At 52.2% G+C, this 14,258-nt stretch overlaps 1 protein-coding gene across 1 annotated transcript in view; it reads right to left on the bottom strand.

Moving 5' to 3' along the window:
* The window catches only part of LOC142300962 (poly(U)-specific endoribonuclease-like), a 55,799-nt gene extending 48,211 nt beyond the window's left edge, over positions 1–7,588 (bottom strand). The window contains exon 1 of the mRNA XM_075341985.1: positions 7,466–7,588. Coding sequence (XP_075198100.1) covers positions 7,466–7,476 — 11 coding nt within the window. The 5' untranslated portion in view covers positions 7,477–7,588. The remainder of the gene's footprint in view (positions 1–7,465) is intronic.
* Positions 7,589–14,258: the final 6,670 nt, after the last annotated feature.

Raw genomic sequence — 14,258 nt, forward strand, 5'->3', positions numbered from 1 at the left:
ATCTGTATGTAGTGACCTCCCTCTAGTGGTGGCTGTATAATCTGTATGTAGTGAGCTTCCTCTAGTGGTGACTGTATAATCTGTATGTAGTGAGCTCCCTCTAGTGGTGACTGTATAAATCTGTATGTAGTGAGCTCCCTCTAGTGGTGGCTGTATAATCTGTATGTAGTGAGCTCCCTCTAGTGGTGGCTGTATAATCTGTATGTAGTGAGCTCCCTCTAGTGGTGGCTGTATAATCTGTATGTAGTGAGCTCCCTCTAGTGGTGACTGTATAAATCTGCATGTAGTGAGCTCCCTCTAGTGGTGACTGTATAAATCTGTATGTAGTGAGCTCCCTCTAGTGGTGGCTGTATAATCTGTATGTAGTGAGCTCCCTCTAGTGGTGGCTGTATATATCTGTATGTAGTGATCTCCCTCTAGTGGTGGCTGTATAAATCTGTATGTAGTGAGCTCCCTCTAGTGGTGGCTGTATAAATCTGCATGTAGTGAGCTCCCTCTAGTGGTGACTGTATAAATCTGTATGTAGTGAGTTCCCTCTAGTGGTGGCTGTATAAATCTGTATGTAGTGAGCTCCCTCTAGTGGTGACTGTATAAATCTGTATGTAGTGAGCTCCCTCTAGTGGTGGCTGTATATATCTGTATGTAGTGAGCTCCCTCTAGTGGTGGCTGTATAAATCTGTATGTAGTGAGCTCCCTCTAGTGGTGTCTGTATAAATCTGTATGTAGTGAGCTCCCTCTAGTGGTGGCTGTATATATCTGTATGTAGTGAGCTCCCTCTAGTGGTGACTGTATAAATCTGTATGTAGTGAGCTCCCTCTAGTGGTGGCTGTATAATCTGTATGTAGTGAGCTCCCTCTAGTGGTGGCTGTATATATCTGTATGTAGTGATCTCCCTCTAGTGGTGGCTGTATAAATCTGTATGTAGTGAGCTCCCTCTAGTGGTGGCTGTATAAATCTGTATGTAGTGAGCTCCCTCTAGTGGTAGCTGTATAAATCTGTCTGTAGTGAGCTCCCTCTAGTGGTGGCTGTATAAATCTGTATGTAGTGAGCTCCCTCTAGTGGTGGATGTATAAATCTGTATGTAGTGAGCTCCCTCTAGTGGTGGCTGTATAATCTGTATGTAGTGAGCGCCCTCTAGTGGTGGCTGTATAATCTGTATGTAGTGAGCTCCCTCTAGTGGTGGCTGTATAAATCTGTATATAGTGAGCTCCCTCTAGTGGTGGCTGTATAATCTGTATGTAGTGAGTTCCCCCTAGTGGTGGATATATAAATCTGTATGTAGTGAGCGCCCTCTAGTGGTGGCTGTATAATCTGTATGTAGTGAGCTCCCTCTAGTGGTGACTGTATAAATCTGTATGTAGTGAGCTCCCTCTAGTGGTGGCTGTATAATCTGTATGTAGTGAGCTCCCTCTAGTGGTGGCTGTATAATCTGTATGTAGTGAGCTCCCTCTAGTGGTGGATGTATAAATCTGTATATAGTGAGCGCCCTCTAGTGGTGGCTGTATAATCTGTATGTAGTGAGCTCCCTCTAGTGGTGGCTGTATAATCTGTATGTAGTGAGCTCCCTCTAGTGGTGACTGTATAATCTGTATGTAGTGAGCTCCCTCTAGTGGTGGATATATAAATCTGTATGTAGTGAGCTCCCTCTAGTGGTGGCTGTATAATCTGTATGTAGTGAGCTCCCTCTAGTGGTGGATATATAAATCTGTATGTAGTGAGCTCCCTCTAGTGGTGGCTGTATAAATCTGTATGTAGTGAGCTCCCTCTAGTGGTGGCTGTATAATCTGTATGTAGTGAGCGCCCTCTAGTGGTGGCTGTATAATCTGTATGTAGTGAGCTCCCTCTAGTGGTGGCTGTATAAATCTGTATGTAGTGAGCGCCCTCTAGTGGTGGCTGTATAATCTGTATGTAGTGAGCTCCCTCTAGTGGTGGATATATAAATCTGTATGTAGTGAGCTCCCTCTAGTGGTGGCTGTATAAATCTGTATGTAGTGAGCTCCCTCTAGTGGTGGCTGTATAAATCTGTATGTAGTGAGCTCCCTCTAGTGGTGGCTGTATAAATCTGTATGTAGTGAGCTCCCTCTAGTGGTGGCTGTATAATCTGTATGTAGTGAGCTTCCTCTAGTGGTGGCTGTATAAATCTGTATGTAGTGAGCTCCCTCTAGTGGTGGCTGTATAAATCTGTATGTAGTGAGCTCCCTCTAGTGGTGGCTGTATAATCTGGATGTAGTGACCTCCCTCTAGTGGTGGCTGTATAATCTGTATGTAGTGAGCTCCCTCTAGTGGTGACTGTATAATCTGTATGTAGTGAGCTCCCTCTAGTGGTGGCTGTATAATCTGTATGTAGTGAGCGCCCTCTAGTGGTGGCTGTATAATCTGTATGTAGTGAGCTCCCTCTAGTGGTGGCTGTATAAATCTGTATATAGTGAGCTCCCTCTAGTGGTGGCTGTATAATCTGTATGTAGTGAGCGCCCTCTAGTGGTGGCTGTATAATCTGTATGTAGTGAGCGCCCTCTAGTGGTGGCTGTATAATCTGTATGTAGTGAGCTCCCTCTAGTGGTGGCTGTATGTATCTGTATGTAGTGAGCTCCCTCTAGTGGTGGCTGTATGTATTTGTATGTAGTGAGCGCCCTCTAGTGGTGGCTGTATGTATCTGTATGTAGTGAGCGCCCTCTAGTGGTGGCTGTATGTATCTGTATGTAGTGAGCTCCCTCTAGTGGTGGCTGTATGTATCTGTATGTAGTGAGCTCCCTCTAGTGGTGGCTGTATGTATCTGTATGTAGTGAGCTCCCTCTAGTGGTGGCTGTATGTATCTGTATGTAGTGAGCTCCCTCTAGTGGTGGCTGTATGTATCTGTATGTAGTGAGCTCCCTCTAGTGGTGGCTGTATAAATCTGTATGTAGTGAGCTCCCTCTAGTGGTGGCTGTATAATCTGTATGTAGTGAGCTCCCTCTAGTGGTGGCTGTATGTATCTGTATGTAGTGAGCGCCCTCTAGTGGTGTCTGTATAAATCTGTATGTAGTGAGCTCCCTCTAGTGGTGGCTGTATAAATCTGTATGTAGTGAGCTCCCTCTAGTGGTGGCTGTATGTATCTGTATGTAGTGAGCGCCCTCTAGTGGTGTCTGTATAAATCTGTATGTAGTGAGCTCCCTCTAGTGGTGGCTGTATAAATCTGTATGTAGTGAGCTCCCTCTAGTGGTGGCTGTATAATCTGTATGTAGTGAGCTCCCTCTAGTGGTGGCTGTATGTATCTGTATGTAGTGAGCTCCCTCTAGTGGTGGCTGTATAAATCTGTATGTAGTGAGCTCCCTCTAGTGGTGGCTGTATAAATCTGTATGTAGTGAGCTCCCTCTAGTGGTGGCTGTATGTATCTGTATGTAGTGAGCTCCCTCTAGTGGTGTCTGTATAAATCTGTATGTAGTGAGCTCCCTCTAGTGGTGGCTGTATAAATCTGTATGTAGTGAGCTCCCTCTAGTGGTGGCTGTATGTATCTGTATGTAGTGAGCGCCCTCTAGTGGTGTCTGTATAAATCTGTATGTAGTGAGCTCCCTCTAGTGGTGGCTGTATAAATCTGTATGTAGTGAGCTCCCTCTAGTGGTGGCTGTATAATCTGTATGTAGTGAGCTCCCTCTAGTGGTGGCTGTATAATCTGTATGTAGTGAGCTTCCTCTAGTGGTGGCTGTATGTATCTGTATGTAGTGAGCTCCCTCTAGTGGTGGCTGTATGTATTTGTATGTAGTGAGCGCCCTCTAGTGGTGGCTGTATAATCTGTATGTAGTGAGCTCCCTCTAGTGGTGGCTGTATGTATCTGTATGTAGTGAGCTCCCTCTAGTGGTGGCTGTATAAATCTGTATGTAGTGAGCTCCCTCTAGTGGTGGCTGTATAATCTGTATGTAGTGAGCTCCCTCTAGTGGTGGCTGTATGTATCTGTATGTAGTGAGCTCCCTCTAGTGGTGGCTGTATAATCTGTATGTAGTGAGCTCCCTCTAGTGGTGGCTGTATAATCTGTATGTAGTGAGCTCCCTCTAGTGGTGGCTGTATGTATCTGTATGTAGTGAGCTCCCTCTAGTGGTGGCTGTATAAATCTGTATGTAGTGAGCTCCCTCTAGTGGTGGCTGTATAAATCTGTATGTAGTGAGCTCCCTCTAGTGGTGGCTGTATAAATCTGTATGTAGTGAGCTCCCTCTAGTGGTGGCTGTATAATCTGTATGTAGTGAGCTCCCTCTAGTGGTGGCTGTATAATCTGTATGTAGTGAGCTCCCTCTAGTGGTGGCTGTATGTATCTGTATGTAGTGAGCTCCCTCTAGTGGTGGCTGTATAATCTGTATGTAGTGAGCTCCCTCTAGTGGTGGCTGTATAATCTGTATGTAGTGAGCTCCCTCTAGTGGTGGCTGTATAATCTGTATGTAGTGAGCTCCCTCTAGTGGTGGCTGTATGTATCTGTATGTAGTGAGCTCCCTCGAGTGGTGGCTGTATAATCTGTATGTAGTGAGTTCCCTCTAGTGGTGGCTGTATAAATCTGTATGTAGTGAGCTCCCTCTAGTGGTGGCTGTATAAATCTGTATGTAGTGAGCTCCCTCTAGTGGTGGCTGTATAATCTGTATGTAGTGAGCTCCCTCTAGTGGTGGCTGTATGTATCTGTATGTAGTGAGCTCCCTCTAGTGGTGGCTGTATAATCTGTATGTAGTGAGCTCCCTCTAGTGGTGGCTGTATGTATCTGTATGTAGTGAGCTCCCTCTAGTGGTGGCTGTATAAATCTGTATGTAGTGAGCTCCCTCTAGTGGTGGCTGTATAATCTGTATGTAGTGAGCTCCCTCTAGTGGTGGCTGTATAATCTGTATGTAGTGAGCTCCCTCTAGTGGTGGCTGTATAAATCTGTATGTAGTGAGCTCCCTCTAGTGGTGGCTGTATAAATCTGTATGTAGTGAGCTCCCTCTAGTGGTGGCTGTATAAATCTGTATGTAGTGAGCTCCCTCTAGTGGTGGCTGTATAATCTGTATGTAGTGAGCTCCCTCTAGTGGTGGCTGTATAATCTGTATGTAGTGAGCTCCCTCTAGTGGTGGCTGTATGTATCTGTATGTAGTGAGCTCCCTCTAGTGGTGGCTGTATAATCTGTATGTAGTGAGCTCCCTCTAGTGGTGGCTGTATAATCTGTATGTAGTGAGCTCCCTCTAGTGGTGGCTGTATGTATCTGTATGTAGTGAGCTCCCTCGAGTGGTGGCTGTATAATCTGTATGTAGTGAGTTCCCTCTAGTGGTGGCTGTATAAATCTGTATGTAGTGAGCTCCCTCTAGTGGTGGCTGTATAAATCTGTATGTAGTGAGCTCCCTCTAGTGGTGGCTGTATAATCTGTATGTAGTGAGCTCCCTCTAGTGGTGGCTGTATGTATCTGTATGTAGTGAGCTCCCTCTAGTGGTGGCTGTATAATCTGTATGTAGTGAGCTCCCTCTAGTGGTGTCTGTATAATCTGTATGTAGTGAGCTCCCTCTAGTGGTGTCTGTATAAATCTGTATGTAGTGAGCTCCCTCTAGTGGTGGCTGTATAATCTGTATGTAGTGAGCTCCCTCTAGTGGTGGCTGTATAATCTGTATGTAGTGAGCTCCCTCTAGTGGTGGCTATTGCTGTGTGAATTTCTGTGTTTTTGCTTCTCTGCGGTTTCCGGGTCACATGATCGCTGCGCTGTGATGTTGGTTTTGGAGAACGTCCAGGCGACATTATTTTACAGACACCAATCGTTTCACGCTGTGAATGCCAAACTGTCTTATGCAGAAATCATCCTTAACAGACCCCATTAGGGGGGGAGGGGCGTGTCTTTAGGTGTTTAGAGCCCCCCGTCTTCTCTTCATCAGAAGCTAAAATTAAAGGGTCTCCGATATGAGCGGAGAAATCAGTGGGGTGAGGGGGGGGGGCCTTTATGGCACCGTAAAACGCCAATCCAACCTGAGAGGAAGGAAGCGGGGAGCAGCGCAGCCCCCACATCAGTTCGTCTTGGGGGGGTCCATCAATAATGACTTTTGCTAATATCCAACTTAAAGGGGCGATTCTCCAGATCATTAATACGATGATCCCCCACAGAGGAGCGCATCACAAGTCCGGGGTCCAGGTGACAGATCGGGGGCGGGGTGATAGATTAAGGGGGAATCTGGCTGAGATTGGGGTGGGCGCGGGTGACAGATTAAGGGGGGATCCGCGTGACAGATGGGGGGTCCGGGCAACAAATTGTGGGGTGGGGGGTCCGGGGGACAGATTGTGGGGTGTCTGGGTAACATCGTGGGGTGGGGGGTCCAGGGGACGAATCGTGGGGTGGGGGTCTGGGTGACAGATCGCGGGCGGGGGTCCCGGTGACAGATCGCGGGCGGGGGTCCCGGTGACAGATCGGGAGAGGGGGGTCCCGGTGACAGATCGGGAGAGGGGGGTCCCGGTGACAGATCGGGAGAGGGGGTCCCGGTGACAGAACGGGAGAGGGGGTCCCGGTGACAGATCGGGGAGGGGGTCCCGGTGACAGATCGCGGGCGGGGGTCCCGGTGACAGATCGGGGGAGGGGGTCCCGGTGACAGATCGGGGGAGGGGGTCCCGGTGACAGATCGGGGGAGGGGGGTCCCGGTGACAGATCGGGGGAGGGGGTCCCGGTGACAGATCTGGGGAGGGGGTCCCGGTGACAGATCGGGGGAGGGGGTCCCGGTGACAGATCGGGGGAGGGGGTCCCGGTGACAGACCGGGGGAGGGGGTGCCGGTGACAGATCGGGGAGGGGGTCCCGGTGACAGATCGGGGAGGGGGTCCCGGTGACAGATCGGGGAGGGGGTCCCGGTGACAGATCGGGGGAGGGGGTCCCGGTGACAGATCGGGGAGGGGGTCCCGGTGACAGATCGGGGAGGGGGTCCCGGTGACAGATCGGGGAGGGGGTCCCGGTGACAGATCGGGGGAGGGGGTCCCGGTGACAGATCGGGGGAGGGGGTCCCGGTGACAGATCGGGGAGGGGGTCCCGGTGACAGATCGGGGAGGGGGGTCCCGGTGACAGATCGGGAGAGGGGGTCCCGGTGACAGATCGGGGAGGGGGTCCCGGTGACAGATCGGGGGAGGGGGTCCCGGTGACAGATCGGGGAGGGGGGTCCCGGTGACAGATCGGGGAGGGGGGTCCCGGTGACAGATCGGGGAGGGGGTCCCGGTGACAGATCGGGGGAGGGGGTCCCGGTGACAGATCGGGGAGGGGGTCCCGGTGACAGATCGGGTGTGTGGGGGGGGGGGGGAAGTCGGGGGCTCGGACCCCAAAGATGAAAACTTTTGGACAAGTCTATACTTTTTAGTTTGTTTTTTTTTTAAATTAACAGTCTCCCTTTAAGCCTCCCCCGTCTCCGGCGTGTGGCCGCAGGGCATGCTGGGAGTTGTAGTTTAGTGTCCCGGGATGCTCCACATCAGCAGCTGCAGGGCGGGTGCACACGCCGCACAGCCCCGGGCTGCTCTCACCTGGCGGCCATGACGATCTCCCGGCTCCGGTCACCGATCGCTTCTGCCAAAAGAGAAAAAGTCTTGCAAAGTCGCCGGATGAGAGCGACCGAATCAGCCAATCACAGCGCGCAGCGTAGACCCGCCCATCTGTAACGGAGACAAGGGCGTGGACTTGATTGACGCCTTCTGCAGCCAATCACAGCGCGCAGCCTTGATCCACCCATCTGTAATGGAGACAAGGGTGTGGCCTTGATTGACGCTTCCTGTCGCCAATCACTGCGCGCAGCCTGGACCCGCCCATCTGTAATGGAGACAGGGCGTGGACTTTATTGACACCTCCTGGAGCCAATGACTGAGCGGCTAGAAGGAGGAGTTTCGCCCTGATATCGCGGAGAGTGGAATATGATTGGCAGCTCGCTGAGCGTATCAGCGCTGGGTGGGCGGGGCCAGGCTGCCATCTCGGCCGCGCTCTGCTGTAGGACGTTCAGTTGTTACTTTGTGTCTTTCCGGAGTCGGCGCCGCTCAGTGACCGGCCACATGGGGGCGCACGTCAGCACGGTGAGCGGGGCCGGGGATGACACAGCGCGGGGGCCCGGGCCTGGGGGGAAGGACGCGGAACCACCGCCCTGGGCTGTGTGCAGGGGGCAGCGCAAGAGGTTCTGCAGAGGGTGGAGCCCCCCGTATAACCCCGGGGTGGGGGCCCCTGTTATGGGACGGGGTATATTGTACACATATATGCTAATGAGGCTGTAAGTGCACAGTGGGCGGTCCCCAGTCTATAGGAATGTTCTCCCCATGCTCCACCCCCTTTGTCTTGATTGACAGCTCAGCACACGTGGTAGAGGTGATGATCAAGACAGTGCTGGGGTCCTGGGAATCCACTGCGCCTGCAGCTATAAACACAGAGAGTAAGTGCTGTCAATCAGGGGGAAGGGGCGAGGTCACAAAATATCTCAGGACCGCCCACTAAACCCCTGTCACTTCATCAGCATATGGGGTAATTCTCCAGAGTTTAGGTCTCGTGTGTACCTGTGTTTAGGCCCTCCTGTGACGCTTCACCCTCCTCCCTCCTGTGACGCTCTGCCCCCCGGCCCTCGCCCTCCTCCCTCCTGTGACGCTCTGCCCCCCGGCCCTCGCCCTCCTCCCTCCTGTGACGCTCTGCCCCCCGGCCCTCGCCCTCCTCCCTCCTGTGACTCTCTGCCCCCCGGCCCTCGCCCTCCTCCCTCCTGTGACGCTCTGCCCCCCGGCCCTCGCCCTCCTCCCTCCTGTGACGCTCTGCCCCCCGGCCCTCGCCCTCCTCCCTCCTGTGACGCTCTGCCCCCGGCCCTCGCCCTCCTCCCTCCTGTGACGCTCTGCCCCCCGGCCCTCGCCCTCCTCCCTCCTGTGACGCTCTGCCCCCCGGCCCTCGCCCTCCTCCCTCCTGTGACGCTCTGCCCCCCGGCCCTCGCCCTCCTCCCTCCTGTGACGCTCTGCCCCCCGCGCCCTCCCTCCCTCCCTTCCTCCCGGGTCGCTCTGCTGCTGTCTGTTGTTGTTTAGTTACCGTCTCCTTACCTTATTTCCCTCCTCAGCACGTGAAGTTTGTTGGGTTTGGACAGGAGATAGGGATACACTGGGGGCCCAGACCTCACTACCATTAAGTGTACCTCCTGGGTTGAGGAAAAGCTGAGGGCTAGTGCAGGGGTTCCTGTCCAGTCACCCCCTGTTGTCCAGAGTGACAGTCTGTATTTCTGCAGCCACCACTAGGGGGAGCTCCCTGTATACAGAGATACATGATAAGATCCTGTCTGCAGCCACCACTAGGGGGAGCTCCCTGTATACAGAGATACATGATAAGATCCTGTCTGCAGCCACCACTAGGGGGAGCTCCCTGTATACAGAGATACATGATAAGATCCTGTCTGCAGTCACCACTAGGGGAGCTCCCTGTATACAGAGATACATGATAAGATTCTGTCTGCAGTCACCACTAGGAGGAGCTCCCTGTATACAGAGATACATGATAAGATCCTGTCTGCAGCCACCACTAGGGGGAGCTCCCTGTATAGAGACATACATAATAAGATCCTGTCTGCAGCCACCACTAGGGGGAGCTCCCTGTATACAGAGATACATGATAAGATCCTGTCTGCAGCCACCACTAGGGGGAGCTCCCTGTATACAGAGATACATGATAAGATCATGTCTGCAGCCACCACTAGGGGGAGCTCCCTGTATACAGAGATACATGATAAGATCCTGTCTGCAGCCACCACTAGGGGGAGCTCCCTGTATACAGAGATACATGATAAGATTCTGTCTGCAGCCACCACTAGGGGGAGCTCCCTGTATACAGAGATACATGATAAGATCCTGTCTGCAGTCACCACTAGGGGGAGCTCCCTGTATACAGAGATACATGATAAGATTCTGTCTGCAGTCATCACTAGGAGGAGCTCCCTGTATACAGAGATACATGATAAGATTCTGTCTGCAGCCACCACTAGGGGGAGCTCCCTGTATACAGAGATACATGATAAGATCCTGTCTGCAGCCACCACTAGGGGGAGCTCCCTGTATACAGAGATACATGATAAGATCCTGTCTGCAGCCACCACTAGGGGGAGCTCCCTGTATACAGAGATACATGATAAGATCCTGTCTGCAGCCACCACTAGGGGGAGCTCCCTGTATACAGAGATACATGATAAGATCCTGTCTGCAGCCACCACTAGGGGGAGCTCCCTGTATACAGAGATACATGATAAGATCCTGTCTGCAGCCACCACTAGGGGGAGCTCCCTGTATACAGAGATACATGATAAGATCCTGTCTGCAGTCACCACTAGGGGGAGCTCCCTGTATACAGAGATACATGATAAGATTCTGTCTGCAGCCACCACTAGGGGGAGCTCCCTGTATACAGAGATACATGATAAGATCCTGTCTGCAGCCTCCACTAGGGGGAGCTCCCTGTATAGAGACATACATGATAAGATCCTGTCTGCAGTCACCACTAGGGGGAGCTCCCTGTATACAGAGATACATGATAAGATCCTGTCTGCAGCCACCACTAGGGGGAGCTCCCTGTATACAGAGATACATGATAAGATACTGTCTTCAGCCACCACTAGGGGGAGCTCCCTGTATACAGAGATACATGATAAGGTCCTGTCTGCAGCCACCACTAGGGGGAGCTCCCTGTATACAGAGATACATGATAAGATCCTGTCTGCAGCCACCACTAGGGGGAGCTCCCTGTATACAGAGATACATGATAAGATCATGTCTGCAGCCACCACTAGGGGGAGCTCCCTGTATACAGAGATACATGATAAGATCCTGTCTGCAGCCACCACTAGGGGGAGCTCCCTGTATACAGAGATACATAAGATCATGTCTGCAGCCACCACTAGGGGGAGCTCCCTGTATACAGAGATACATGATAAGATCCTGTCTGCAGCCACCACTAGGGGGAGCTCCCTGTATAGAGAGATACATGATAAGATCCTGTCTGCAGCCACCACTAGGGGAGCTCCCTGTATACAGAGATACATGATAAGATCCTGTCTGCAGCCACCACTAGGGGGAGCTCCCTGTATACAGAGATACATGATAAGATCCTGTCTGCAGCCACCACTAGGGGGAGCTCCCTGTATACAGAGATACATGATAAGATCCTGTCTGCAGCCACCACTAGGGGGAGCTCCCTGTATACAGAGATACATGATAAGATCCTGTCTGCAGCCACCACTAGGGGGAGCTCCCTGTATACAGAGATACATGATAAGATCCTGTCTGCAGCCACCACTAGGGGGAGCTCCCTGTATACAGAGATACATGATAAGATCCTGTCTGCAGCCACCACTAGGGGGAGCCCCCTGTATACAGAGATACATGATAAGATCCTGTCTGCAGCCACCACTAGGGGGAGCTCCCTGTATACAGAGATACATGATAAGATCCTGTCTGCAGCCACCACTAGGGGGAGCTCCCTGTATACAGAGATACATGATAAGATCCTGTCTGCAGCCACCACTAGGGGGAGCTCCCTGTATACAGAGATACATGATAAGATCCTGTCTGCAGCCTCCACTAGGGGGAGTTCCCTGTATACAGAGATACATGATAAGCTCCTGTCTGCAGCCACCACTAGGGGGAGCTCCCTGTATACAGAGATACATGATAAGATCCTGTCTGCAGCCACCACTAGGGGGAGCTCCCTGTATACAGAGATACATGATAAGATCCTGTCTGCAGCCACCACTAGGGGGAGCTCCCTGTAAACAGAGATACATGATAAGATCCTGTCTGCAGCCACCACTAGGGGGAGCTCCCTGTATACAGAGATACATAAGATCCTGTCTGCAGTCACCACTAGGGGGAGCTCCCTGTATACAGAGATACATGATAAGATCCTGTCTGCAGCCACCACTAGGGGGAGCTCCCTGTAAACAGAGATACATGATAAGATCCTGTCTGCAGCCACCACTAGGGGGAGCTCCCTGTATACAGAGATACATAAGATCCTGTCTGCAGTCACCACTAGGGGGAGCTCCCTGTATACAGAGATACATGATAAGATCCTGTCTGCAGCCACCACTAGGGGGAGCTCCCTGTATACAGACACATGATCAGATTCTGCCTTTTTAACCCTTTACATTAATGTAATGGTCTGAGACGTTCAGTTGTGGAGTGAGTGGAGGATTCTGTGACTTTGCCCCTCCTGTATAATACAGAGTGGGGCTGGGCCGGAGGCAGGAGAGGAGGTGACAGCTCATGGTTTCCACATAGGGACTGAGGAATGTGGCATCCCGGGGGACGGGAGCCGGTGCTGAGTAATAGGAGAGGAACGATGAGCTGAAATACGGGGGCGGACAGATCCTAAAATATACACACTTCACCAGAATAGTGAGTCCAGCTCTGGAGTATAATACAGGAGGTAACTCAGGATCAGTAATGTAATGTATGTACACAGTGACTGCACCAGCAGAATAGTGAGTGCAGCTCTGGAGGATAATAATAATACAGGCTGTTTTACATGGTCGTACGCAGGATCAAAACTGGGGGGGGTTATGGTCGTTCAGGTTGTAAAATATTAGAATGGAAAAGGTGAATGTAACAAAAATGTTAACTATTTACTGGTTGAATAGCGGATAGTAATGATTACATTCGCTCATCAGTGATGGCTGTTATAGACCTATTGGAAATCCTGGGGTTTCTGGGTAATGTCTGGCCTCGGTCGCCTCCTCTCAATTTCATTTCCTGCAGACATTAGTTACCTTTTTGGAGCCTCGATGTCTTCTAAATGTAAATAAGAAGCAGAGTAATAATTATCACTGGAAGAAATAGGAAAGATTAGTTGTTTCAAAGAAAAAGGTGCGTTCACAGCTGCGTATTCCTGCAGCAGGACCTTACACGGCACCATGTGACCGGGCAATGTCACTGGTCACATGGTGCTTCCAGGTCCTAGCGCCCCTCCATAGGGCTCCCATCTCATATACAGCCCCTCCATAGGGCTCCCATCTCATATACAGCCCCTCCATAGGACTCCATCTCATATACAGCCCCCCTTATAGGGCTCCCACCTCATATACAGTCCCCCTCCATAGGGCTCCCACCTCATATACAGCCCCCCCTCCATAGGGCTCCCACCTCATATACAGTCCCCCTCCATAGGGCTCCCACCTCATATACAGTCCCCCTCCATAGGGCTCCCATGTCATATACAGCCCCCCCTCCATAGGGCTCCCATGTCGTATACAGCCCCCCCTCCATAGGGCTCCCATGTCGTATACAGCCCCCCCTCCATAGGGCTCCCATGTCGTATACAGCCCCCCCTCCATAGGGCTCCCATGTCGTATACAGCCCCCCCTCCATAGGGCTCCCATGTCGTATACAGCCCCCCCTCCATAGGGCTCCCATGTCGTATACAGCCCCCCCTCCATAGGGCTCCCATGTCGTATACAGCCCCCCCTCCATAGGGCTCCCATGTCGTATACAGCCCCCCCTCCATAGGGCTCCCATGTCGTATACAGCCCCCCCTCCATAGGGCTCCCATGTCGTATACAGCCCCCCCTCCATAGGGCTCCCATGTCGTATACAGCCCCCCCTCCATAGGGCTCCCATGTCGTATACAGCCCCCCCTCCATAGGGCTCCCATGTCGTATACAGCCCCCCCTCCATAGGGCTCCCATGTCGTATACAGCCCCCCCTCCATAGGGCTCCCATGTCGTATACAGCCCCCCCTCCATAGGGCTCCCATGTCGTATACAGCCCCCCCTCCATAGGGCTCCCATGTCGTATACAGCCCCCCCTCCATAGGGCTCCCATGTCGTATACAGCCCCCCCTCCATAGGGCTCCCATGTCGTATACAGCCCCCCCTCCATAGGGCTCCCATGTCGTATACAGCCCCCCCTCCATAGGGCTCCCATGTCGTATACAGCCCCCCCTCCATAGGGCTCCCATGTCGTATACAGCCCCCCCTCCATAGGGCTCCCATGTCGTATACAGCCCCCCCTCCATAGGGCTCCCATGTCGTATACAGCCCCCCCTCCATAGGGCTCCCATGTCGTATACAGCCCCCCCTCCATAGGGCTCCCATGTCGTATACAGCCCCCCCTCCATAGGGCTCCCATGTCGTACACAGCCCCCCCTCCATAGGGCTCCCATGTCATATACAGCCCCTCACATGATGGGAGCCCTATGGGGGGCTGTATGTCATATAAGGACCTCATAGGGCTCCCATATTCAGCCCCCCCCATCATATACAACAGACCCTCTCTGATTTAATCTTTACATTGTTTTCCCTTGTGGCAGCAGCTCCCGGCCTCT

This window comes from Anomaloglossus baeobatrachus, chromosome 4 (assembly GCF_048569485.1).
Source record: "Anomaloglossus baeobatrachus isolate aAnoBae1 chromosome 4, aAnoBae1.hap1, whole genome shotgun sequence".
Lineage (NCBI taxonomy): Eukaryota > Metazoa > Chordata > Amphibia > Anura > Aromobatidae > Anomaloglossus > Anomaloglossus baeobatrachus.